We start from the raw sequence: 27,760 nt of genomic DNA on the forward strand, positions 1-27,760 counted from the left end.
GCAACGTTTGCTAATAATGGCTAATCACACTCTCCCCTGGGGGTATGATGTACAGTCACTCTCATTGTCTCCATTCCTTCTAACCCATGTCTATTAACATACCTGCAGTGGCGTCATTACCAAAACAACAACACAACAAACCTAACTCGTTTCAAACCCGTCTGCGTGGAGATGGGTGTTTTGATGCACTCTCTCGCTGAGCAATCAGAGGCCGCTCTACTGGGTAGAAATCAGAGGCCTCTACTGGGTATGATTCAGAGGATCCTCTAATGGGTATGATTCAGCGGATCCTCTACTGGGTATGATTCAGAGGATTCTCTGCTGGGTAGGAAACAGGATTCTCTACTGGGTTGGAAACAGGATTCTCTACTGGGTAGGAAACAGAGGATTCTCTACTGGGTATGATTCAGAGGATTCTCTGCTGGGTAGGAATCCCGTTGAGGGAGGATCTGCTAACCTTCATAAGACAACCGTAACAACATGTGGTGAAACTGAAACCAGGCCGAGCTAAACCACAGAGCGGGAGTCACCACTGCAGCCCGACGGATGAATAAAACATTTCCTCTGTGGAACTCTAGAACGCCAGGCCTCTGGTCGGGGACTTCCTGTGGAGGTTGTTGACAATAGAGCATTTCAGGAGACGAGGGTAGAAGTTGCTTTTTGATGTACCAGATGTTCTGGATCAGACCCAATAAATCAGGAATATAAAATAGCCGTTTCATTTTGTTGAACTAATATCATCAGCATAACCAACAGCTTCAACTCATCACAACCACCAACATTTTCACCATCATTAACAACCTCATCATCACCACCATCGTCATCATCACCGTTGACTATCACCATCACAGCTAACATCCTCTCCACCTCCAACACCATCTTCATCATCTTCATCCCCGCCACTATCTCACCTCCGCTATTCTCATCACCAACTCCATCATCAGCAGCATTCTCATCCTCAATACCATCATCGTCATCACCATCATCACTGGCACCACCACCACCACCACCACCACCATCCTCATATTCACACCACTAATTCAGAGGTACCTGATCAAAAGTATCTTTATTGCATCTTAGAAAATGTTTTAACACTGTTATAAATTTTCATAGTAGCCCCTTGTAACATTAAATGCCAGCTCGAACACATGTCACAATAACCAAGCATCAGCGTTCATTTGTCTATGTACAGTATGTAAGGTACAGTATCTAGAGGTGATATTTACAACTACACGGTCACAAGGAACTACTGTCATCTCGGGATGTTAATCACAAGACGGTTTCATGGATGTTGTTGAGGATGTGTTTGAAGAGTTTCTGGTAACTCAAAGACCTACTCAAACAGCTCAGACCTGTATTCATTCACATTATGCAAAGACTTTGTACAAAAAACATTGTATACACAGGCAAGTTATTTACATTAGTCCCTAATTCAGTAGTTATTAATGTACACTTGCACGACAGGGCCACAAGAAGGTTTATCTCCAGTATCAAAAACTTCATAGTTGTATAAAACAATTTTTATCAACATTTGTTGTTTTTTTTGAAAGAAAGAAAGATAACAATAGATGCTAGAAAACACAGCAGACGATTAGCTGTCGTGATCTTCACAACTTAGCGCCTCGGTTGATACTGCAAATGTTCTCATTTTGACAAGTCAAATATTTGCCCGGTGTGACTAAGTTGGTTCAGTTCTACTTTTATTCTCCAGTCAACTGTTGGAAAGGCACCATGCTCCAACAGAGAAGGGATTCATCTCTGGGAGCAGTACTGTCGGCTAAACTGTAACTGTAGCCATCGTTGCTCTATTCCACTGGCCATTGTCGTGGAGTTCTTGAGGAAGCCACAGTCGAATATGTTATGAACACATGAATACGTATTCATAGTCCGAGAGACTGAATCAGGGCTGGTGATCAGCTGGTCTGCAGTAGACCGACAGCGGCATGTAAGGACTTCTCTGAAGCCAGGAAGTATGAACTCAACTAATGCATTGTGGGAGAACTGGGTTCCCATGAGGGCGTTTGTGTATTTGAATATCTCGTCGAATCTAGAACGTGAACAGAGGATCGCCTGTGTTCACATCAAGTGATATCAGGAATTGAGTGAATGCAATCTGCACCACATCCAACGTTCCTACAGAACGTAACCGTCGGGGCACCGTGGGAAATGGATGAGTCGCTAGCACACAGACAGGGATGGTCGAGACAGAGAGAGAGAGAGAGAGAGAGCGAGAGAGAGAGAGAGCAATAAAGAGTGTGAGCGAGAGAGGGAATGCGAGCGAGCGAGAGAACTTGAGCGCCTCTGTAGAGAAGGTCCTTGAGGCAGTTTTGGACAACATGACGAACCTGGGGACTATTATACCTCAGCTCACGTGACAGCTCACGTGAACGGTCACATGATAGCTCACGTGACCGGTCACGTGAGCGGTCATGTGATAGCTGGAGGATTCTACCCCCCGTGATCATAGGAAGGAGGTTAACTGTGGTCTGTGCAGGTTGACAACAGCAGTAAACAGGGCTTTGTTAGGTCTACGGTGTACAGTACGGTGTACAGTACGGTGTACAGTAGGGTGTACCATACGTCCTCCCCGTTGGCTCGGAGACAAAGGGAACTCCGGAACGCCGGCTTCGCTGGAAGCTGGGACAAAAAGACCCCCGGAGATGGAAGACCTCTGGGTCGGGCCGGGCACGGAAAAGGCCTCCCCAGGTATCAATCATCAATACCACTGAACACCTGTGTTCTGGGTCCACCAGTAGAAAAAGACGCATTCACAGGAATCAATAATCCACGTCGTGCGTCACCTCCCGTCTCCCCGACATGGGCTCACGTGATTGGTCGACCTGCCGTTCGCACGCCACCCGGGTCGTGTTCATTTGATCAGCGGTCCCCCCCCCCCCCCCCACCCCCCGAGGAGCCCCAGCCGTCCGCCCCCGGGGGCTCTAGTTCCCGTTCTTGAGCTCGAAGCGGCTGTACACGTGCTTGGACTTGAGCTTGTTGTAGTGGTTCACCAGGTCCAGCTTGCTGTGGCCCAGCGTCATCCTCTTGCCGTCGCTGCGGTTCAACCCGCCGCCCGCGACGGCGGGGGGCGGCGGGGGCGGGCTCTGCTGGCTCTCGGGCTGGGGGAGGGACAGGTCGGGACCCCCCCAGCTGGGGATGGCCTCCTCCCTGGAGGGGCGCCGCCCCGCGGCGGGCTCCCGGTCCTTGCCGGAGGGCGGCAGGAAGAGGTCCGTGAGCTTGGTGAGGAACGGGTTGGCGGAGGGCCGCCGCGCGATCAGCCGGCCGTCGTTGGCGGTGGGCGGCGGGGAGTGGGCGTTGGAGGCGGGGCCGGCGCCGGGGGGCAGGGCCGCGCTGTGATAGGCCGAGGGCTTGTGGTCGTACAGACCCATGGACTGGAACTTGGAGGTGTTGGGGTTGAAGTTGGGCCTCAGGTAGTCGGCCGGGCTGGACTTGAGCCGGTCCTTTCCGCCCGGTGGGCCGTACCCGGGCGTGGTCCGCTCCGGGAGCGGGCTTTGGTTGGTCACCCGGTTGGGGGTGGTGGTGCGGGTTCCCTGGAGGCCGTGGTTCTGCAACGTCGGGGTCAGGCCGCCGCCCCCTCCCCCTCGCTCCCTCTCCCCGGACCCTCCCCTCCTCTCGGGGGCGTGGGGGGTGGGGCTGACCTTGTCCCCGCCCTGCGTGACCTTGTAGACGGTGCTGGAGCTCATCCCCGGCGACGCCTTCACGCTGGAGACGCTGCTGCTGGACTGGCTGCTGGAGTTCTCCGAGCAGACGCGCTCCCGCTGCCTGGAGAACCGGAGAACCGGAGAACAGAGAGCAGAGGACCAAGGAGGACTGAGTCACGCCTTGTTCACATTACATGCGTCCGTCGGCGGACGGCCGAGGGCGTGTCTGACGTACGGGGGACTAGTCTTTGAAGACGCCGCCTGCAGCCAATCAAATCTCTTCCCGCTACAAAGCCGATGTGTGGATATAAATACAGAACATGACACAAGCAACAGGCAACTAAAAACAATCCTATCATTCCACATTTCTTTATATTTTTTTATTGTTATTGCAAAATGGATCCAATAGTCGCGGGGAGTGGATTTGCATAACCGCAATCTGATTGGCCGACGGATCCGTCGCTACCTGAATAGAACGGACGTACCCACAATGCACTTTGAGAGCGCCCCATGCAAAGTCAATGAGATCAGTCGACGGACGGAGGAATATGAACAAGCCCTTAGGAGCGCAGAGTTAGAACCGCAGAGAACCGAGTTAGGACCCGAGACCGCAACCGCACAGACATTACGTTGCTAGGTGACGTGCGGTGCGTGTTTGAACTACATACCCCAACGCTGACGATTAAACCGCATGACGTAAAACATACGTAGAATGCAGTTTTATCACAATGCACGGAGGTAGAGATCCCACGCGAGTGAGTTTGAATCAGGGAAGACCAATCCGCGGCACATGGAGTTGGGTTCGGCATTGTGGTTTAAGCACGACCATGTGAGCCCAACACACACGCTCGACAATACACTTTGTGATTCATCCTGATTAAACACAACCTGTTATGTGATGAACTCAATAAATATGATTTATTGTTTGACAGCCCTACTCTAAACTAATCATAGAATGACAGTCTGGGAAATAACTACAACCATCCAGGGAATGTAGGTTAAAAAACACGAAAAAGATTTGTATATTAACTTGGATATTTTTGGCTTCTCGTTGACTACATGAACCTCCTCCTCCATTTCCTTATTGGTGATCTCTATCCTCCACCAGGCTGCTGCCATGGTTACCAGTACATCCCTTTACCAACCCAGTGCGGCATCCTGCCAAAGAAAGAGTCCTTCGGCCCTACCTCTCGAAGACGTCCAGGCCGGGGCCGACCCCCGTGCCGCCGGGCCCCCCGGCGGGCGGGGCCGCCACGGGGTAGGTGTAGTAGGGCTGGCCCTCGTCCTCCGGCCCGCTGAAGCACTCGATGACCTGCGAGTCGGCGTACAGGCAGCGGAACTCCCGGTCGAAGCTGTCGGCGATGCGGCCCGAGAAGTGCATGACCATGTTGGAGTGGACCTGCGCCGACAGCCACGTGAAGCTGGGCAGAGGGAAGGGGAGAGCCGGTGAGAGCCGGTGAGAGCCGGTGAGAGCCGTTGAGAGCCGGTTACAGCCGGTTACAGCCGGTGAGAGACGGTTACAGCCGGTTACAGCCGGTTACAGCCGGTGAGAGCCGCTGAGAGCCGGTTACAGCCGGTTACAGCCGGTTATAGCCGGTTATAGCCGGTTACAGCCGGTTACAGCCGGTTACAGCCGGTTACAGCCGGTTACAGCCGGTTATAGCCGGTTATAGCCGGTTACAGCCGGTTACAGCCGGTTACAGCCGGTTAGAGCCGGTTAGAGCCGGAGGGGTCGTCACATGGAACCGGGTGAGGGAGGTTAGAATGAGTTAGAGCAATGGTTTGGATCAACGGCCGATTGGAAGCATCCTCTCTTAAAATTAACAATTAACAAATCAGTTCCAAAAATGTACATTTACATTCAGGGTCTTAAGCAGACGCTTTAATCCGAAGCGCTTACCATAAGTAGCCTACATTTGTCATAAGAGAGTAAAACAATATATTAGTGTCGGTACAGTAAGGATGTTCATAAAACCAAGTGCAAAGCACCAACTATCGCTAGATTAGTCCATTCCCCGTATTCAACAACAAAAATCAGTTAAGTCTAAAGTGTAAAATCATCGGTTGGTTCATCTGTTAGAGCAGCCGACAGTAAGGATAAAAGCATTCTTTAGAATCCACTTCAATGATTTGTTTGGATCTGACAGTTAGAACCATCAGTTAAAGCCCTAAATTAGCACCAGCCGCAGCAACAAAGTTGTGATTAAATGCTGTAGACTGTACGGAATTCACATCAATCTGCTGGGGCGGAAACCACCCAATGGTGGGTCAATCGGAAGTAGAAAATAAAGAGATGGAACATGGAATGAATCATGAGGACGTATGGCACCGTGTGCATTCCAACGAGATAAGGCGTGTTTGGACTTCACTGAAAGATACCAGCAGCTGATTACCACACCTGTACAGAAGAACCAACAGCCGCCACGCCCATCCAGCAGACACACATCTAGTGCTTAACGTCAACTCAAGATAAGATCTCAACACCTCTGGTTGGCTGAACCAAGGCAGGCGAGAGGTACAGAGCCCGGAGGAAACTACAAACTGACCGGCATTTACTGGGACCGTGGTCGAAGTGAGTGACTCACAAGATAAAACCGAGATATTGTAGTGAAAACACACTCACTTACTAAAACCAGCAACGTCTAAACCAGATTTCAGCCACAAGAAATGTCAACGTCACCAAGTGATTTTGCCGATACATCGAAGACAGATCCACTGCATTAATTAGACCATCTGGCCTTCGGAGCAGTGCACGGACCTGCCCGGGAGCTCGCTATGTTGGCTGGAGGCCTTGAGGCGCATTCCCCCTCTCCTCAACTCCCTCTCCCCTCCCACATAACGCCTGTAAAGAAGCTGGAAGCCCTGACTAAATGAATTACATATATTTATGACTTTTAACTTCTGTAACGCCCATCTTCCACGTTCAGTCCCACAGGCCAGAGAAGGTGGGAACCAGTAGGAACCAGTGGGAACCAGTAGGAACCAGTGGGACGTTAATAAGGTCAGCGACGCTGCCTCTGCACCCAGTGAGATTATCCAGCAAGAAACGCAAATCAACAAAGAAATTACAAAGGAAAACATATGACGGAATATAACCCTACTTTTAAAAGTATAACAAGCTACAATACAATATTGTCTGAACAGTATTAATCAAATATTCAATCACTTTTTCTTTTATTGTCCATTCGTCCCGTTGAACAGTACGACCTGCAGTACCGCCACCCACCACCGGGGGCCTGCCTACCGGCGGTGTCGTGCGTACCGGCGGTGGTGGCGTTCATTCCACAGTTTGGCCCGCGGCCCACAGCTGCTGGGCTGAATAGTTGTGGGCCGGAGGCCTCGCCCAGCGTTCCGCTCTAAGCTGGAGTGACGGCTGAGAGCCGCGCGCCACATACCAGCCCCGCCCCGACGCAGTGTCAACACACACACACCAGATCACACACACACACACACACACACACACACACCTGATCACACACACACACACACACACACACACACACACACACACACACACACACACACACACACACACACACACACACAGAAACACTATGGCTAGCAAACACAACACGCACACACACACACACACACACACAGCACACAGAGACATCTGATCTGGCCTTTTGATTGGATAAGAGCTCACAGCAGCTGTTCTTTTAACAACACGAGTTCCTGGGAACTTGTTTTGTTAAAAGGAACGATTCCTGGTAAAAAAGCATCAGGAACTTCCACAGAATATATTGTTTGTTTGCGTGTTTAAGCGCAGGTGTATGTGTGTTTTTGTGTAGGTGTGTGTGCGTGCATGTGCCGCATTGTGATACACTTGCCAGTTGACTGTAATAGCGGCGATCTGAGTTGTGTGATTGATTGGCTTTGTTTTCTCTCTGTTGTGCCCGCTCTCGCCGTCCTTTGTCGACTCCTTCCGGTTCCGAGGCCGTTCTCTGCATGTTTGTCCCCTCATAGGTCGGCCCGGATTCAGAGGACCTCATTGAGGACTGCCACACTCTGTTCCTCACAGGGTGCAGTGAGAGAGCCGGCCTGGTGAACAGTTTGGTTCTAATGACGAGATGGTGATACACACACGGTGTAGTAGAGGTGTAGTGGTCGGTTGTAGTTGTAGGTAATGGGTTCAACCCCCGATGTCCAAAGTCTTACTCCCGCACCCATGAGCAAGACGCCCCTAACCCTACCAGCTCCTTAATGACAGTCTATCAATCCACTGTAATCTATTTTAACGTAGGAAGGTCTGCCATGTAGTAAAACCCTGGAACGGAACCAGGGCCCACAGGTCCCTGGTGAGAGGTGCTCCAGACTCATCTGTCAATGACCAACCCAGCCCTGTTGGTCATCAGGGGCCCTTAGAGCTCACACACCTAGTGACCAATATCAGGTTGACAATCCCTGCTACTATAAAGGTGATTAACTCTTAGACTGCACACACACACACACACACACACACACCTAGTGACCAATATCAGGTTGACAATCCCTGCTACTATAAAGGTGATTAACTCTTAGACTGCACACACACACACACACACACACACACACACACACACACACACACACACACACACACACACACACACACACACACACACACACACACACACACACACACACACACACACCAATCTACATACTTTCACACCCCTCAAGGCTCATTCAGGATCTAAAAGATAAATACACCGTTATCACTTTGGATGAAAAAAGAGTCAGAGTTTTGACTTCCCTGCCTGAGGGAATGTCGCTGGCAAATTCCAAATCATTCCCTGATTTCCCATCTGGGATTCTAATCTAATCTTAAAATCTTTTTAATCTCTTCTTCAAACACTTTTTGATGTGGTCTTAGTTTGATGTATTTTTGTCCATTTAACCTTTTTTAATCAGCGAATCTCCTATTAATGAGATAAAATTAGACACAAATTGTTGATTTTGCTCCTTCCCGGCTGCTTCACATTGTTTAATATCACCACGGGATGTTTTATCGGTTCACACTGTTCAAATGATGCTATAGAAATAAAGTTATTATTATTCATATCATTATTATATACCATTAAATAGTAAAATTAGCCAACAGGAGGTCTGAGTCATGAGAGGACCAACACCCGGTCTGCAGAGGACCGTGTTGAACTGAATCACTTCTGCATTTCAGCGATCCACCTGCTCTCTGCCAAGGAACAGGGTTAGGTTTAGATCAGGTAAGACGCTCTTCTAGATTCATTTCAATTTTAATCATTCAACATTATGGAGCACTTTTAACCCAGGGACGTGACAGAAAGACAAAACATACTTTGTATTTCATATTATTTTATGCTTTATTATTATTATTTTTACGGGATCGGTTGGCTGGTAACCGGAAGGTGGCTAGTTCGATCTCTGGTTCGGTCTCTGAGCGAGATGCCTCACTGTTCCTGACGTGCTGGCTGTCGCCCGCCCTGCATGGGCAACGCCGCCGTCGGCGAGGGAACGTGTGCAGTAACCGTTGTAAGTCGCTTTGGGTAAAAGCATCTGCTAAATGTCACTCAAATTATTTTGTTCCATACGTTTGCATCTTATCTCAACTTTTGTGATTCGGCGAAGTGAATGTATGTGTTCCCTGCCGTCAAAGCCCTCGGAGCGTGTATCTATGAAACCCTCGTGGGGGTCGAGGGGTAAACAGGGGAGGCGGAGCTTGTATCTATGAACCCCTCGTGGGGGTCGAGGGGTAAACAGGGGAGGCGGAGCTTGTGTCTATGAACCCCTGGTGGGGGTCGAGGGGTAAACAGGGGAGGCGGAGCTTGTTACAGATAAGGCGCAGGGAGCCACGCTTTCGTTGTTCTCCGCCGCCACTCGACCGTCTCCCTGGATCAGAGCGACCGGCCTCACGTCTCAGTGTGTGTGTGTGTGTGTGTGTGTGTGTGTGTGTGTGTGTGTGTGTGTGTGTGTGTGTGTGTGTGTGTGTGTGTGTGTGTGTGTGTGTGTGTGTGTGTGTGTGTGTGTGTGTGTGTGTGTGTGTGTGTTGGCTCTGGATGACAGATGACTAGACCACGCCTCCTTAAGCTGTCACTGAGAAAACGCAACGAGATGATTTATTGTTCTAATTATCCCCTCTCTTAACGCTCTCTCTCTCTCTGTGTCTGTGTCTCTCGCCCTGTCTGTCTCGACCTCTCTCTCTAATTACTCTTTAATTTCTCTCTTGGATCATGCTAAGCAGAGTTTCACAACATGCAAATCAGGTTGTGAAATAGACGCTCCACTGCAACACACAAACATCAACAAACACACAGACAAACACTAAAAGAAAAACACACACACACACACACACACACACACACACACACACACACACACACACACACACACACACACACACACACGCCTGCAGTCCTTACCATCAAATGACAAGAACAATTGTGTTTCATTGCAAGGACTCAAATGGTTCCACAAAATGTTTTGCACATGCGTTTCGCAAAATTTGCATATTTCACTTTCATAACAAACCAAAAAACTCAGTGTAAACCAGTTTCCTCCCACTAGGTGTCCAACATGTAAATCAACATTCATGTGTAATCTATATTTACATCGCTGCGCTGTATCTATGACGTCTGACGTCACAGAGTCTCTCATCCCTTATGATAACAGGTATGGCCGTACACCTCTCGGTAGTCACACAGAGAGCCTCAGGTACTTAGCTCTCTTTAAAGTGTTTTCACTTCAAAACAGACAATACATCTTGTCATTAAGTCGTAAGAGTCAATTACGGTATGAGAGAGACAGAGAGAGTGAGATGGATAGAAAGGGAGGGAGGTGGGGAGAGTTTGACCCCCAGTGTGTGCGTGTCTCTGTGTGTGTGCGTGTCTGCATGTGTGTGTGCATGTCTCTGTGTCTCTGTGTGTGTGTGCGTGTCTCTGTGTGTGTGTGTGTCTGCATGTGTGTGTGTGTGTGTGTGTGTGTGTGTGTGTGTGTGTGTGTGTGTGTGTGTGTGTGTGTGTGTGTGTGTGTGTGTGTGTGTCTCTGTGGGTGTGTGACTATCTCTGCGTGTGTCTGTCTGTGTGTGTGCGTGTCTGCATGTGTGTGTGCATGTCTCTGTGTCTCTGTGTGTGTGTGCGTGTCTCTGTGTGTGTGTGTGTCTGCATGTGTGTGTGTGTGTGTGTGTGTGTGTGTGTGTGTGTGTGTCTCTGTGGGTGTGTGACTATCTCTGCGTGTGTCTGTCTGTGTGTGTGCGTGTCTGTGTGTCTCTGCATATGTGTGTGTCTGTGTGTGTGTCTGTGTGTGTGTGTGTGTGTGTGTGTCTCTGTGTGTTTGTATGTCTCTCTGCGTGCGTCTGTCTGTGTGTGTCTCTCTGCTTGTGCGTGCGTCCGTCTCTGCGTGTGCGTCCTCACCTGTACGACCCCGCGATGACCTCCTCACAGTCGACGATCAGGAACTTCTCCTGGACCTGACCCGTGAACTTACGGCCGCTCTTCGTACAGTAGGTGTCCCCGCACACGCTGCGCACACGCATGTTCTGCACACACACACACACACACACACACACACACACCCACACACACACACACACACACACACACACACACACACACACACACACCAAACAGGTCAGAAATGACACATGTATCTAGTATTCCCATTCAGTTGACCTAACTTCTAATTCAGTTTGTTAGTTAACTAGGTACCTCAGTTAGTTAGTGACCAAACCAACTGCATCCAGATTCATGGCTAGAAGGACCAGAGGTAGGGCCGAGGGCAGCTTGCTCCAGGGTGCCTGCCTTCAGTAGGCCTCACACGCTGAGGAACAAACCCAGAAGTGTCGGGCTGCTGCCTGGCCCCACAGCAGAACGCCGCGACTCTCTCAATGCACGGGATCTTGAGGATGTTGGCTTAAGGATTGTTCCCATAGCAACCGTTGGGTGGACACACACATTTAGTGCTCTCTCTATGAGACTTAAGGGCCATTCACGCACATGCACATATACACATACACACACACAAACACCAACACACTTTATCTTAATGGCAGCTTGTTCTCATGTGTGTGGTTTGGACTTAACAGATATTGGGTTTAAGAATCCCCACAATACCTCTCCCTGTTCTACCGCCTCCTGCGCTCCGCGGCTGGAGCCTACCTGGGACGACCCGGCCCACCTACCTGGGACGACCCGGCCCACCTACCTGGGACGACCCGACTCACCTACCTGGGACGACCCGGCCCACCTACCTGGGCCAATCCACCCGTCTAACCCACACCAGTGTTACACCTGTTTGACCTACCTCGGATAACCGCACCACCTACCTGAGCTAATACACTTACACCTGTCTAGTCACACCTCTCTGAGGTGCACACCTGTCTAACAAACCCACATGAGTCAACGACTATCTAGGGTCAAAGGTCAGCTAATCATGAAGAACAGCCCTCTGCCAGGTCTGCATCGAGACCCTGATGAGACAGAACCTAACGAGACAGAACCTAACGAGACAGAACCTAACGAGACCGGACCCTAACGAGACAGAGCCTAACGAGACCAGACCCTGACGAGACCCGACCCTAACGAGACCGACCCTAACGAGACAGAACCTAACGAGACCGGGCCACAACACTAGATCCTATTGATGCAAACTCTATGGCCTCCATCAACATCGTCACCACATGTCTGCCTTCAATATTCTCAAACCACAGGGAAGTGCTTTGATTGGCTACCACAGATTGAAATTGGCAACGCCCATATTCAGCCACACAACTGAGCTCCTGAGGTCTCGGTTTCAGGAAGAGGCCAGCTGTGATTGGTTTAATTTGAGTACAGTAAAGCAGTGTGGCAGCAAAGACTCTTCTTGTTTGCATGTTTGTCTTGATTATAAACCGATTCTGGGTTCTGTACCTAGTCACTGAGTGAGCCAGTGTGCCGATATAAAGGTATCGTTACTTAAGGCACTTACTTAAGGTACGTTAGTAAAGGTGACGTCATTAAGAACACACTTTTATCCAAAGTGACTTATATGTCTGACTTCAGAAACATGTCATTAAGAAGCAGGTTGGATTTAGTGGATGTTTCTCGAAGATGCTAAAAGGTTGTTTAGCACTCCCTGCAATGAGCAGCTACTGACTTCATCAGCAGAACACCGGAGCCTTCTGACCGCTCTCTTCAAAACAACAACGCCCAAAGCTCATGGGAAATATATTTAAACTAGAGAATACGGAGGCAAGGGAAATACCCTCTCTCACTCCCTCCAGAACATGTGCAGATACTTAAAACTTGCATTCATTCATATACATGTGAATAAACTCAAGCACATGCAAAGGTACATGCCATACACACACACACATACACAATTCGTAACTATTGACTAAATCACAGCCATGTGCGATATCTGGACGCTGGTAGGAGATGGATGTGACATGCAGATACACACACATCTAGCTGCACAAAGACACACACACACACACACACATCCATGTGCATGAAGACACACACACTTATATCTGACTGTGATGAAATGCTTATGCGTCTTAAGGTGCTATATGTTCATGCACCTTTATCTGTAAGCTACTTGTTTCATGTTTTACATGTTTCACACACCAACAACCTGTAGTGCTCTGGGATAGTGGTTGAGTCATTTTACTTGTCTGTGCTTGTGTCCTTCTGATGTGTGCTTATGTGTTGTAGTTCAGAAGTTTTTTAATGTTTTCTTTTTAGCCATCAACCTGCCAGGGACTACAGATGGAAATGAGCCTTTATGGCTAAATCTGGCACATTTACGTGTGGAAGTCTGGGGCTCATGTTTATTAATGTGCGCCGTCCCTTTCAAATTAAGTAATAAAATAAAAACATCCATGTGCATGCAGTTACACAAAGACAGGTGTGGACGCCAATGGGCCCAAAGACCACCACATATACATCCATCCATCAATCAACCACTCTATCATCTATGCATCCATCTATCAATCAGACTGTATCTTCTGGGGGTGCTCACAGAGAGGTGGGTGCTCTGGAGGTCCAGGGCGGAGCAGGCGCCGCTGAAGGCGTCCAGGTTGTTGTGGTCCAACAGGATGTAGACGGGGACGCGGCGCTTACTGGACGCCTCCATCAGGTCACACAGCAGGTCTACGTCGGTGAACACATCCATCACCAGGGCGATCACCTGGGACACAGGGCGAGAGACAGCCGTTACACAGGGGAGGGAGAGGGAGAGAGAGAGAGAGAGACTGAGACAGAGACAGAGAAGTCAGAAAACGAGAGAAGGGTTTAAGAGAGATAGATATAAATACAGAATGAGAGCAAACCGAATAAAGAAGGAGAAAGAGAATAACAAGAGAGATGAGCAGAGCGAGTTAGGGAGGGAGTCAGAGAGAAATAGAAAATACTCATTGAGAGAGAGAGAGAGAGAGAGAGAGAGAGAGAGAGAGAGAGAGAGAGAGAGAGAGAGAGAGAGAGAGAGAGAGAGAGAGAGAGAGAGAGAGAGAGAGAGAGAGAGAGAGAGAGAGAGAGAGAGAGAGAGAGAGAGAGAGAGACTTGTTATACAGCACAGAGAGAGAGTCGTGATACAGCAGACAGACAGACAGACAGACAGACAGACAGACAGACGTTGAACACCATGTTATTTAAAAATTCTTACACAGAGAGTGAGAAAAAATAATGTAAAAAGAGAAATAGAGAGACAAAAAAACGACAGAAAGAGAGCTCATCTAGACAGGCAGAGAGCCTCGTCATGCCACACACACACACACACACACACACACACACAGACAAAGCCTTTCCACGCACACGTCTGACACATAGAACTTGTGCCTGATACAATGATGTGTGCGCACAGGATGTGGGACTGTGCTTCCCATGTGACTGTGAGCGTGTGACTGTGAGGGACAGTGTGAGTGTGTTAGTGTGTGAGTGTGTGTGTGTGCGTGTGCGTGTGTGTGTGCGTGAGCGTGTGTGTGGGTGTGAGTGTAGGAAAATGTTCAGTTAGCCCAGAAGGCATTTCACTGTAACTTGTCCCAAAGTTTTCGTGCTAGCCATCTGAGTTTTACTGCAAACAGTCAAACAAGTGTGTTGCTACGTGGGCTAAGCAAACATTACGCACTGAAACACAAGAAAAGTACGACCAGCAGCGAAGCCAAGTTCATTGAGTGCAAGTTACAGTTTTCATATCCCAAGTGAAAATGTAAATTATGAGGTTATTTTAAACTGGTATTACGTTTATATTTATGCTCCGCCGTCGGTGTGTGAATGTATGTATGACTGGTTGTAAGTCGCTTTGGATAAAAGCGTCTGCTAAATGCCCTAGATGTAACTAGATTTTCTTTTTCAAAGAACAATTAAAGATAAATGATGACATTTTTTTCATTCGTTGGAATCCACACAAACAGCTTCTCTAGAAACTTCCAAAGAACGACAAGATCAGGAAGTGAGGACTTTCTGAAATGAATACCAGGAGCTGTCAGATACACACACAGCTCCTGTGCTCTCTCAAAGAGCTGTTCCATGGAAAACAAATGTAATGGACTCTATGAGGAAGACGTTCTTGGCTCAACGTTGTAATCAGGCGGGGGGGGGGGGGGGGGGGGGCTTGGGTCGGCTTAGCTGTGGAGGTGGCGCGGGCTGTCTTGTAATTGGAAGGTTGCTAGTTCGACCCCAATGAGTGTCGAGGTGTCCCTGGGCAAGACACCTCACCCCGGATGCTCCCGACGAGCTGGTTGTCGCCTGCACGGTTGACCTGTCGTCAGTGTGACTGTGAATGTGTGCATCAATGCAAAATGCTACAAACGTCATCCATTATATTTGCAGCCACCAGCGAACGAGATACCGATCTACACAGCTTCTCTGCGCAGGAACAATGTCCTTCTGTACCAACGGGGAGATGTTGGCCTCTGGCCGGCCGTAGACAGGAGGCACACGCCCCAATACTGTGACTAGTTAATGTTTGGTCATTTAGAATCCCCAGAATCCTTCATGCGAAACCACTTGCGTGAATACACACATCTTCAGGGAGCAAAGGTTGCTCAGGCGGTGAAGCACAGCTAGACTTCAGACATTGGGGATTGGAACCCAGAAACCTTCAGCTGGGGACAGACCCCCTATCCTACTGTCCTTTCCTGTACCCTTTATAACATCCTCCCTCAGTCACGAAGGGAAGAGAGGCACTTCCCGGTCAGGGATTGATAAAGAGGAACTTTATGTCCCCGGTTATCAGTTGGCAGTCGGTCATGTGACCAGGATGTTTTGAGTCCAGCCTGTGTTCTCTGATCTCAGCACCTGATCACTGAGGTATATCCTATTAACCATGTAGTTATTGATCGGACAAATGGATCCAAAGAGACCTAAAGTGATCATTGCTTCCAGATACCCATCTTTAAGGAGCAGTATAGGTGAGAATTCGTCATGAAGTATTGTGTCCATTTATCTAAAAGGGACACAAACAATATATATATATATATATATATATATATATATATATATATATATATATATATATATATATATATATATATATATATATATATATATGTGTGTGTGTGTGTGTGTGTGTGTGTGTGTGTGTGTGTGTGTGTGTGTGTGTGTGTGTGTGTGTGTGTGTGTGTGTGTGTGTGTGTCATGTCGACGTTATAAAGTGTGTCCTATGGCCATTGACATCAAAGCCCTCAGTCTATTACCCTCGCGGGAACTTCCAGATACTCCAGCCTGAGTTTCGCAGTGAATAACATCGATCTGATGGGGGGACTCCAGAATGTTTACTCGCGTGGAGGTGGGATGCCCTCACGAGGCTACTCTGCCCCATTCACACTGAGCGACGTGGGGGATCGATGAGACCAGAGGGCACGAGCACCGCGAGCGGAACTGGCCCGACCGCCTTTGAAGCCTCGCGACAGAGAGGGCAGCTCATGAAACACAGACGCACCACACGTAACGGGATGACGCAATTCCGCCCTAGGGAGCTCCGTTTGTTTGGGAGCAAATTAATCTAAAGAACTCCCCCACAGAGTTGAACAATTTTCAAATAGCATTTTCACATAGCATGATAGCATAGTTTCTCGGTCATACTATCCGATAACCCTCCACCACTAGAGCCCTTCTCCAACTGTCTTGCAATCTGAATAAGGGCCAACCGCAGGTGAAATACAAGATACACACACTGTTGTTGAACTTCACCAAAGGAAAACACTTCTCAACCGCTGTAGACCTACCTTGGTGGCTTTGTTGATCAGCGACCGGACCAGGTCCTTGACGTTGTGGGACTTGTCTCTCTGGAAATAGATCTGCGTCTCGGACGGGCCGTACCTCAGCGGGGACTCGGGCCAGCCCAGCTCCAGCATCGGGGGTTCCTCGTCGGACATCATGGGGAAGTAGGTCCCGGAGGTGAGCTCCGACAGCGCGTCGCCGTCCCCGAAGTCCCGCTCGTTGCAACCGGCGGTGCCGTTGCTGTCGTCGCACGCCTTGGTGGCATGCTCGGTGATGTAGCGGATCTCGAGCGGCGACAGAAAGTTGAGTTCCCGCTCCTCGGTGAGCACGCGGCGGTACTCCTTCTCCCCTTGCTCCAGTAGCGCGTCCGTCGCGAGCCGCGCCGCCTCGTTGTGGCTCAGCTCGAGCGTGGCGACCTGCCGCCACGGGTTCTTCACCTCCTCCAGGCGGGACGCGAGTTTACCGAGCGGTTTCCGTCCGTTCCCGGCCGGTCTCAGGTTCTCCGAGCTGATCATGGTGCCGCGTAACGACGGCACTCTGTGCACAGGACCCAAAGTTGGGCGTGCTGTTGTTCCCCAAACACTGTTGTCGCTTTCCGCTCCGGAACGAAGTTATAAAATGGCTCCTAGGTTCCGCTGTCGTCTGTCATGTCAGACGGTAACCGTATTCCCGGGGGACCCTTCTCTCTCCCGGTGAAACGCGTCTGACTTCTGTTCTGCTCACCTGTTGCCACCTGTCCTGGTTTCCACGTCTACTGGCTCCTCCCACTTTTACACGCAGCCTCCTCCTTGACTCCCCCCTGTCTATCCCCGCATCTCGGGCTCTCACACGCACACGAACACACACACACGCACACACGCACACACACACTGACTCGAGGAGGACAGACCCCCGCAGTGTTTGAATAGTGTTCAGCTAATAGCTTTGATGTTTTGTAGCCTAACATTACGCAACAACATGTCGACGATGACGATCTATATTGGGAATTTGATATAACTACTAATAAGTACCACTGCTAATAAGATAAGATAAGATAATACTTTATTGTCCGTTTGCACAGAATTTTTTTTCGTGCAGTACAATAATAATAATAATAATCCAGTAATGATACTGGATAATTATCTGCACTAAATCAATCACACATACTTACTGATAAACACACACACACACACACACACACACACACACACACGAACACACAAACACACACACACACACACACTTATGCATACACACACACACACTCGCTCATGCAATCATGTAAACACACGCACACACACACACTTGCTCTTTCAATCATGTAAACACACACACACAAACACAGACACAAACAGACACACACAAACAGACACACACATACACACACAAACACACACACACATACACAAACACAAACATAGAGACACCCCTCCATCTGTTGAACAGTGGGGGGAGGGGGGGGGGGGTAAGGAGATTTGTCAGCTTAGCCACTCTGGACTTTGTCTTGTTGTTGCTGCTGCTCGCTTTTTTTGTAAAGAACAATTAAAGATAAATGACGACATTTACTTCATTCGTTGGAATCCACACAAACAGCCCCTCTAGAAACTGAGGACTTTCTGAAATGAATACCAGGAGCTGTCAGATACACACCGGTCAGCTCCTCTCTCAAAGAGCTGTTCCAGGGAAAACAAATGTAATGGACTCTATGAGGAAGCCGTTCTTGGCACAATCTTGTAATCAGGCAGGGGGGGGGGGGGGGGCACAGGTCACGGTGTGAGAGGGTTAGGTCCTGTAGACACGTGGTAAACCAAGGCCAACGCTCTGTCGGTCCCTTAAACCAACCTGGGGCTCTCTCTCCCTCACGCTCCATCATATCCTGTGGGGTCATCATAGCAACTATATCTTATATCTTTTGAATTTTGTGTGATTCTTTTTTAATGACCCTTTGTTTTTTTTATCATATTTTATTTGTTTAATTATTAATTAACATTTTGCTACCTAGGACCGTACTGTAGCCTACTTCCTGTTGTGCCATTCTAACTTCCCATCTGGAATGAATAACGAACGTCTTACCATATCGTATATTCGCTGTCAATGTTAATATAAATGTCTATTATGATTTCATAATCATATAACCGAGCGTCAGCAGGTGGTCAGCTGAGCGCTGTGGAAGTTCAGGGTTCCGGACCAACTATTGAACAAATATTGATCAGATATTGATTAAATATTGACTCAGCAGGGCGAGGTTAACCACCGCACTTAAAGCTGCCACAAGTCACCCCGACGCTATCCTACTCCGCGTGTTTTTGTTAAGCTTTAAATAAAGAACAAATGCGTAACGCGCTATGGATATGTGCGGGGCTGTCACTCTCAGCTCCCCGAAACAAGATGTTCCTGATTGACAGGAGCTCGAGAAACCATCAGGCCGCGCCCACTGCACTTCCCTGCTCGCCTCGGGGGTTCAGCTTGAGTCGGCGTCACGTCAGGATGACGTCGATACCAAACAACACCGACGTCTCTCTACCTGAAGACGGGTCATGACCAGCGTTCCCATGGCGACCTAATCGTTGAGACCCGATTCATTAAATCATAATAATTTAAATAATTGCGTTCAATCATATCATCTACCAGCACTCCCTGATATCCCTTATCCACGCTAACGGTTATAAATGAATATTAAAGTTTAAAGTTAGCTGCGTTGTAAATGGTGACGGTATTCGCGAGTTCAGATGACCAACGCAACGCAATCATACACGTTATTACCCAGATGATAACAGTATACTGGTATCTTCGCTCGGCACCAGGAAAAATAAAACGACCCTTTATTGGAACCATTTGATTAACTTTAAACTTCCACTGACGTTTTTTTGGGGGTCATATTGGAGCCAAACTGAATTTGAACCGATCTAAAGGTTATACATGGGGCTGCTTAAAATATGCTGATATGAGAGACGTTGACGATTTGGAAAGCATACTCAGGTTCAGAATTAATACTTTAGAAGGGGGTTGTGGTGAGGGGGGGGGGGGGGGTCGCGATAGCGGCCTGTCTGCTGCTCCTAAGCATTGACTCCCCAGAGGACACTGAAGGAAGCTGTTAGGAATGCAATAGTTAGACCGGTAAAGCTACATTTAGCGTTGAGAAGATACTTTGAACAAAAGGCAATTTGAACAATGAAAACATAATTACATTCATAATCAAAATTGGATTAGCTCATTTTTATCATACGATTTATTTTCAAATATGTTTATACAAAAACTAGGGTAGCAAGTAGTGCTTTAGTAGTGTTTTATTAAACAACCATTCATTAACATAGTTAATGCACTAATAAGCAAAGTAATAACAAAGTGCTTCGTCATCAAGGCAGAGGCTGACTCACAGAACCTTTGTGTCACATCGAATTGTTTCTGCTCAGGGATCGGTATTTGATGTCTACCAACATGGAAACACACCTGAAACCAGTGAGAGAGAGAGAGAGAAGAGAGAGAGAGAGAGAGAGAGAGAGAGAGAGAGAGAGAGAGAGAGAGAGAGAGAGAGAGAGAGAGAGAGAGAGAGAGAGAGAGAGAGAGAGAGAGAGAGAGAGAGGGAGAGAGAGAGGGAGAGAGAGAGTTGTTTCTTATGGGAATGTAAATGTAAGTGTTTCATACCAATAAACCCGTTTGTATTCAAATTGAGATAATTATATTTTTCTGACTTGAGGACAGATGCCTCCACCTCACACAAACTTAGGAGCTCTGACTTGGTTTTCACCTGATTTTTATTTCCTTTTGGGATTAAGATCACATACCCTTTCCATGCAACTTCAAATTTAACATTAAATTGTTAGTGATCTATCATTATTTCATTTGATAAAATATGATAATAGAAGACCATGAGTGAATCAGTGCAGCATGTAAAAGAGCTGTATTACATTGATACCCAGATGCAGTCATCCTCGGATAACGAGTTTTGGGGTGGTGTTGGTGGTGCAGGTGGTGCAGGTGGTTTGGGTGGGTGGGTGGTGCGGGTGTATGGTACCAGTGTGTAACACGGCGGTTGCGCCACGCCACCTCGGTGGCTCTGACTGGACTCCTCCGGACAAAGGGCTCAGGGTGGTGGTGTTGGAGGCATTGAGTCTGTAGACAATGACACATGGCCGGGTGCTCCATGTTGCCAAGCAGGAGTGTGTGTGGGGATGGCTGGCCTAACCTCTGCACATTGACTACTCAAGGTTGAGGGCAGACCCCCCCCCCCCCCCCCAGAGTCCAATCAGCCTGACTCAGGCCCGGTGAGGCTGCCTACACCAACCACACACCCTCCCAAATGGATTCAGTATATTCGCTTGTAAACTTTATGTATCTCGCATGTGTCTCTACACACATGTCCTGTATAGTGAACGTACGTTTCTTTGCGTGTGTCTGCAGGAGGGGAAGCCCGCCTTAAGGCCTATCTCTTTGATCAACGTGTATTGGAGATCAGGTATCTTAGGCTCTGTCAGTTAGACATGTTTGTGAGCGTGTGTGTTTGTATGTCTGTGTATTTGTGTTTGCGTTCATGCGTGTGCGTGCATGCGGAAATGTGTCAGCAGGTTTATGGGCGGGCTTGTGTGTGTGTGTGTGTGGCATTGTCGGTGTGGGTGCGTGTGTGTGTGTGTGTGTGTGTGTGTGTGTGTGTGTGTGTGTGTGTGTGTGTGTGGTTTACTGCCATCAGAGACTTCATAGCTAACTGAAGGATCAGGTTCAACCTGCTACAGTTCTCCTTTATCTCTCTCTCACTCTCCCCCTCTCCTTTCTCTCTCCCTCTATCTTTAATTGTAACTCTCTTCCTCGATACTATCACTTGATAAAGTCATCTCTTTTTATCCGTCTTGTTCGCCCCATCATCCTATCTCTCTCTCTCTTCTGCTAGTTTCCCTCTTCATCATTATCTCTCTCTTATGATCTTTCTCTCTCCTATCCTTTCTCTCCCTAGTACTCCCATTCCCTCACTCTTTCTCCTCTCCTCTCTCTCTCTCTCATTCTGTTGTTCATTCTCTATCTCATTATCACTTTCTCTTGTTCTCTCTTGTTCTCTCTCTCTCTCTCTCTCTCTCTCTCTCTCTCTCTCTCTCTCTCTCTCTCTCTCTCTCTCTCTCTCTCTCTCTCTCTCTCTCTCTCTCTCTCTCTCTCTCTCTCTCTCTCTCTCTCTCTCTCTCTCTCTCTCTTCTCCTCTTTCTAGGACTCTGGCTCCTCCCCCTTCTCTGGGAAGTAACTCAGATATGTAACACTAAGCCACTGCTAAATGGATACTTTGTGTGTTATAGAGCTGTGTGTGTGTGTGTGTGTGTGTGTGTGTGTGTGTGTGTGTGTGTGTGTGTGTGTGTGTGTGTGTGTGTTCCTCCTCAGTTCTCTGTAGTCTAATGTGGTGGTAAACAGCCTCTGGTCTCTCTAGGCTATAATAGAAACCATTCTTCAGTCTGACCGCCTTGGCTCACTAAAAAGAACACTAAATACCCACCAAACACAGCAAACACTGGAGACAAACACACCAAACATAAGGACAAAACACTAGAACCACACAAACCAAACGCTAGAACCAAACACACCATACACTAGACCCATAGACTAGAACCAAACACAACGAACACTAGTAGAACCAAACACACCAAACACTAGAGCCAAACACACCAAACATAAGGACAAAACACTAGAACCACACAAACCAAACGCTAGAACCAAACACACCATACACTAGACCCAGAGACTAGAACCAAACACACAGAACACTAGTAGAACCAAACACACCAAACACTAGAGTCAAACACACCAAACATAAGAACAAAACACTAGAACCACACACACCAAACACTAGAACCAAACACACCAAAGACTAGAACCATAGACTAGAACCAAACACACAGAACACTAGTAGAACCTAACACACCAAAGACTAGAACCAAACACACCAAACATAAGAACAAAACACTAGAACCACACAAACCAAACGCTAGAACCAAACACACTAACACTAGAACCAAACACACCATACACTAGAACCATAGACTAGAACCACACAGAACACTAGAACCAAACACACCATGCAACACACCATGCACCAGAACCATAGACTAGAACCAAACACACAGAACACTAGAACCAAACACACCATACACCAGAACCATAGACTAGAACCAAACACACAGAACACTAGAACCATGGACTAGAACCAAACACACAGAACACTAGTAGAACCAAACGCACCAAAGACTAGAACCAAACACACAGAACACTAGAACCAAACACACCATACACTAGAACCATAGACTAGAACCACACATAACACTAGAACCAAACACACCATACACCAGAACCATAGACTAGAACTAAACACACAGAAAACTAGAACCATGGACTAGAACCAAACACACCATACACCAGAACCATAGACTAGAACCAAACACACAGAACACTGAAACCATGGTTAGAACTAAACACACAGAACACTAGAACCATAGACTAGAACCAAACACACCATACACCAGAACCATAGACTAGAACCAAACACACAGAACACTAGAACCAAACACACCAAAGACTGGAACCAAACACAACAAATACTAGAACCAAACACACTAAACATAAGAACCACACAAACTAAACACTAGAACCAAGCACACCAAGACCATTGGTAGATAATGATCCAAATAACTTTTATAGGCTCTACATGTTAAGTGGTTGTATATGTTGTATATATGTTTCAATCCCTTCCGATTCATGTCCCCTTTGCGTTTTCTTATTCTCTGGACAAGTGGATCAGACGGTTTATTTGACGAGTTAATCCCCAAGGATTGCCTCAGACCAATTTACCCGAGGTTATGGAGAAGGAGGGTGGAAACGTCCTTATTTTAGACTGTATTATTTGGCCACACAATCTAGAATTATGACCCAACTGAGGACCACCCAACCTCACGGTTCAACATTGAGAGACTAGACCCTGTTGACGTCATTCTGTTTGACTTCTCATACAAATGGCATGGAGTGGGGAAATAGGTTTATTCCTATCCTTTACAAGAATAGAGACCATGAGTGTTGGCCTCAAAAGGGAGTATCCATTCACACGGAGCATTGTTAGATGGAGACAGACCATTGTTATGTCCTTCCAGTAATTAAAGCCGAAATATCAACTACCTGACAAAGAGTTTTGTACGGTTGGTTTTAAACATTGGTTGATCATTGCATTATTGCTACCTGACAAAGAGTTTTGTTAGGTAGCAATAATGCAATAATGAACCAATGTTTAGTACCACCTCTAAGGTTTATGAAGCACTGTTACCCCTTCTCTCCATCCGTGAACCAGACATATCTAGACCCAGGTGGAGAGGGACTGTCCAATCTATCCAATCTATCATATACAACACAAATATTATGTAACCCATGTTTATATAATTACTAGTCAATTGATACTGATTTTGTATACATTCTCCTTGGACCTAGAGATACCTGCCTTAGTGTCTCTAATTAAAAGGTGTTAGCAAGTTTAGTTTGTTTGCATTTGAGTTGCTAATGTAGTCACTCAATCTAATACTGAGGTCAATCCCCTGACTTCTTTGTTGTGTAGATTACTGTAACTGTCTTGCAGCGTTTCTTGCAGACTAGCAGACATGTCCACTTCACCGAGAGTGTGTTACCGTTTAACGTGGTATCTCCTGTCACGGCTGACTTCAGCCCTGGCCAATCCCTAACTCTCCATGACGAACACTGCCTGCCACTTTGTCTTCTTTGTAATAACTTCTCGCGATGTGAAACCCTCCCTATAAGAACAATGTGCACCCATTTTCATTTCTGAGGCGTCAAATGTATTTTGAACGTTTTTGTTCGGTTTTGTCAATGTGTAGCAGCATGTTTGTTTACTATTTGAAAGAATTTAATAAAATATAATGAGTTAGAGGCTGCACCGCTCTGACCAGAGGGGGCGCTGTGGCTGAGCTCTAACGGTAGTGTTCAAGCAACACGTTCTCACTCCGAGCGCGTCGATTTTTGACGAACGGTCAGTGACTTCTAGCCTGGTCCTACCATGCACTGAGCAGTTTACATAGGAATGAATAGGCGCCTTTTTTGAATCCGTTGTCCATTTTATAATATGTCCATGGTCCTACCAGACCATCGTACTTCATTTAATTTGTACAGAAGTGTAGTAGTAGTGTACTGTACTGAAGTGAAATGAAATGAAAATTGAGCGGAAGTAGGTAGGTGGGCGGCGCCAGGCTAAGTGACTTCAGCTTCTGACGCAAAAGGGTACCCTTTTGCGTCAGAAGCTGAAGCCAAAGTCACTGACCGTTCGTCAAAAATCGACGCGCTCGGAGTGAGAATGTGTTGGCTCAATACCTCTTTAACCCTGGACCCTGAGAAGTGTGTCTGGGCTAAATAAAGTAACCGGTGACCTCAGCCCCTCATAAAACAAAACCAGGAAGGGGACAGCCTGTATTCCTGATGCATCATTGTTTCGAATCAAGAACAAGTCGTTAATCACATTGACAATAATAAACCCTGTAAGAAAAAGCACGTTTATTTATGGCGATAAATGCTGTCTAATAAGTTGTGTTTAAGTTGTGTTCTCCTCAGAAGCTCCAGAACTTACTATCACATTAACTTAGATTATTTCAATGTGTACAAGTCTATTCACCCTTAAAGTGAGGTAGACAGTATCAAAATATCCTTAGCATCAGGTGTAAATAACTCAGCTTTACTACTTTTAGAGTTAGCACCAAACACACAGGCTCACAGACAGACACACATAAGCCACATGTGCACGCACAGACGTGTGCACATGCACACACGCACACCTGCGTGCACACACACACCCACATCTGTGACAGTGTGGCTTTGAATCAGTGGGTTCAGAGGTTGTTGTGGTGGTTTCGGATGATGTCACCACGCAGTGGAACACTGCGGTCCAAAGTATATTCGTCCGGTGCGAAGGATTAAAGCCGGAGAAAAGGTCAGGATTTAAATACAAACGAGACTTGTTGTTGCGTCTCTCCCGCCTCTCTGAACAGTGGGCGATAATGTATTCAAAAAGGAGCGAGAAACATGACCAGCGACCACAGCACGGGGAGGGAAACGCTGAGAAAAGAGATTAGAAGAGCTGCTGAATCACAGATAAACTCATTATTAAAACACTGCTACAAAGATATGAACAAAGAGGGATTGTTTTATCTGTGTCCTATTATTCATCCATCCTTCCCTTCTCATTCATCCTGCCATTCATCTGTTCGTCTAGCCATTCATCTATCTGTCTATCTATCCAGTCTTCCGTCCAGACAGACAGACAGTCAGACAGTCAGATAGAGAATCTGTCTGTCTGTCTGTCAACCTATCCATCCATCCATGCGTCTGTCCGTCTCCATGTAATCATAGAGTTCTGTGGAACAACAGAAGCTCCAGCCTCACGAGTCACGAGCTCTGGGAATGAACAGTGTAAAGAGATGTGCCACCGGCAGACTGTTGTTAATAAAGTGAAGTAGATGCTGCGTACTGAACAAACAGCGCAAGCAGCCTGATGTTTGACTTCCTCCAACCGTAGTCATGAGTTGTGAGTCACCGCGGCCCTAGCATACCATATGTCACATTGTCAGCGTAACGTATCAGTTATAGTTGACTAAAGGCTTGATTTAGGAGGTATGAGATGAGTATGATACGATTCCGGATGATAATGGTTTCTCTAGAAACAATCCCGGGATGAGGGCGCATCTCAAAGGCACTTCAAAAAGGCACTTGGATGAGGTGCTGCAGGAATCCCCTTAATTAGCATTAGCATTATAGCATAGCGTAACAATCTAGATGGTTAGTTTCCTAGTTGGGCTGCACAACCGGCTCCATGTGTTGGGGAACACCTGTGATTGGTTCTCCGTGTCTCCAGGTAAACGCTGTCAGGTGATGCAGGACCGGAGGCAGATGAGTGAACATGATGGACGGCAGAGAGCGTCAGATGATGTGTGGCCTGTCACGACAAGAGCCGGCCCGACCGAAGCAACCCAACCAGCCGAGTGAATCTCAACCACAACACTAGACCATAAGTATATATACAGTTTAACTACTATGCACACAACCAACGTGCACAGCTCTGAAAACATACACAGCATTCAAATCCATTGCATTTGGAATCCAATGACTATTGGACTTCTCCATCTGATATTTATTCAACACTGGGGATACCGTCCAAATATCGCTATCTGCTAAATTATATTTCGATTGATTATTAAATTATTATATTTTAAATGTATAGTTTATTAATTGTCTAATAAATTGTTATACGTATTCAAGTGTTGTAATGGATTGCAGGACATATTTGATGTTAATATATTATTTAATAATGATGTATATTTATATCGACAGCCCTGTTGAGGCTGAAGGGAGTCGACAGAGGAACATGGAGAGAGGGATGGTGTTAAGTCACCAGAAGGAGCAGGTCTGGGCAGGCTGGTTGTGAGAGACGATGGGAACAGCCCGGGGAAGAAATTCGATGTGACACACATGAACAAACTGAATCAAGAGAGCCGTTATAAGCCTATGGCCATGTCTGAAACCGTTCACAATAAAACACTAATTTGGGCGTCAACACTTTTGAGTGCTGTTTATAAAAACATAATGTACGAATCTGGTACCCTGTTAAACGTACTTCTTTGTACCCACAATGCACTATGGGATCAGTGTACAACTGAAGCAGCCTCTTTTACAGCTGAGTCGTCACGAGACGTCTGGCCGTGTCAGCTTGTTATATATTAGCGACCAACACACGCCTGTAGATTCTCCTTGTATGATCTCCCCTATTCGCTGCCTCAGTTGTTCCTAAATAGTGTGCCATGCACTGCTCACGATGGGAGGGTTTGCAATCATGTGATCTAAAGTTCCATGGAAGAAGTTCAAACCCACCATCTTGGTACTTCTTGACCAAACTTTATATAGTAACCAAGCAACCGGTTGTTATTATTCTTCTTTTACATAATCGGGGCC

At 47.2% G+C, this 27,760-nt stretch overlaps 1 protein-coding gene and 1 long non-coding RNA gene across 2 annotated transcripts; one reads left to right on the top strand and one right to left on the bottom strand.

Annotated features, from left to right (window-relative positions):
- Positions 1–1,047: 1,047 nt before the first annotated feature.
- fam83c (family with sequence similarity 83 member C) lies at positions 1,048–17,683 on the bottom strand. Its single transcript, XM_030374511.1, has 5 exons — positions 16,819–17,683; positions 13,614–13,781; positions 11,027–11,151; positions 4,847–5,080; positions 1,048–3,780 (listed from the first exon to the last, which is right to left on the bottom strand). Exons 1-5 carry the CDS (start codon positions 17,326–17,328, stop codon positions 2,940–2,942), a joined length of 1,878 nt encoding a protein of 625 aa, XP_030230371.1. The 5' UTR covers positions 17,329–17,683; the 3' UTR covers positions 1,048–2,939.
- LOC115556993 (uncharacterized) lies at positions 16,510–27,367 on the top strand. The gene is made up of 4 exons (XR_003979152.1): positions 16,510–16,745; positions 16,889–16,990; positions 26,667–26,823; positions 27,143–27,367. It is a non-coding gene; the product is annotated as an uncharacterized LOC115556993 (long non-coding RNA).
- Positions 27,368–27,760: the final 393 nt, after the last annotated feature.

This window comes from Gadus morhua, chromosome 13 (assembly GCF_902167405.1).
Source record: "Gadus morhua chromosome 13, gadMor3.0, whole genome shotgun sequence".
Classification (NCBI taxonomy): domain Eukaryota; kingdom Metazoa; phylum Chordata; class Actinopteri; order Gadiformes; family Gadidae; genus Gadus; species Gadus morhua.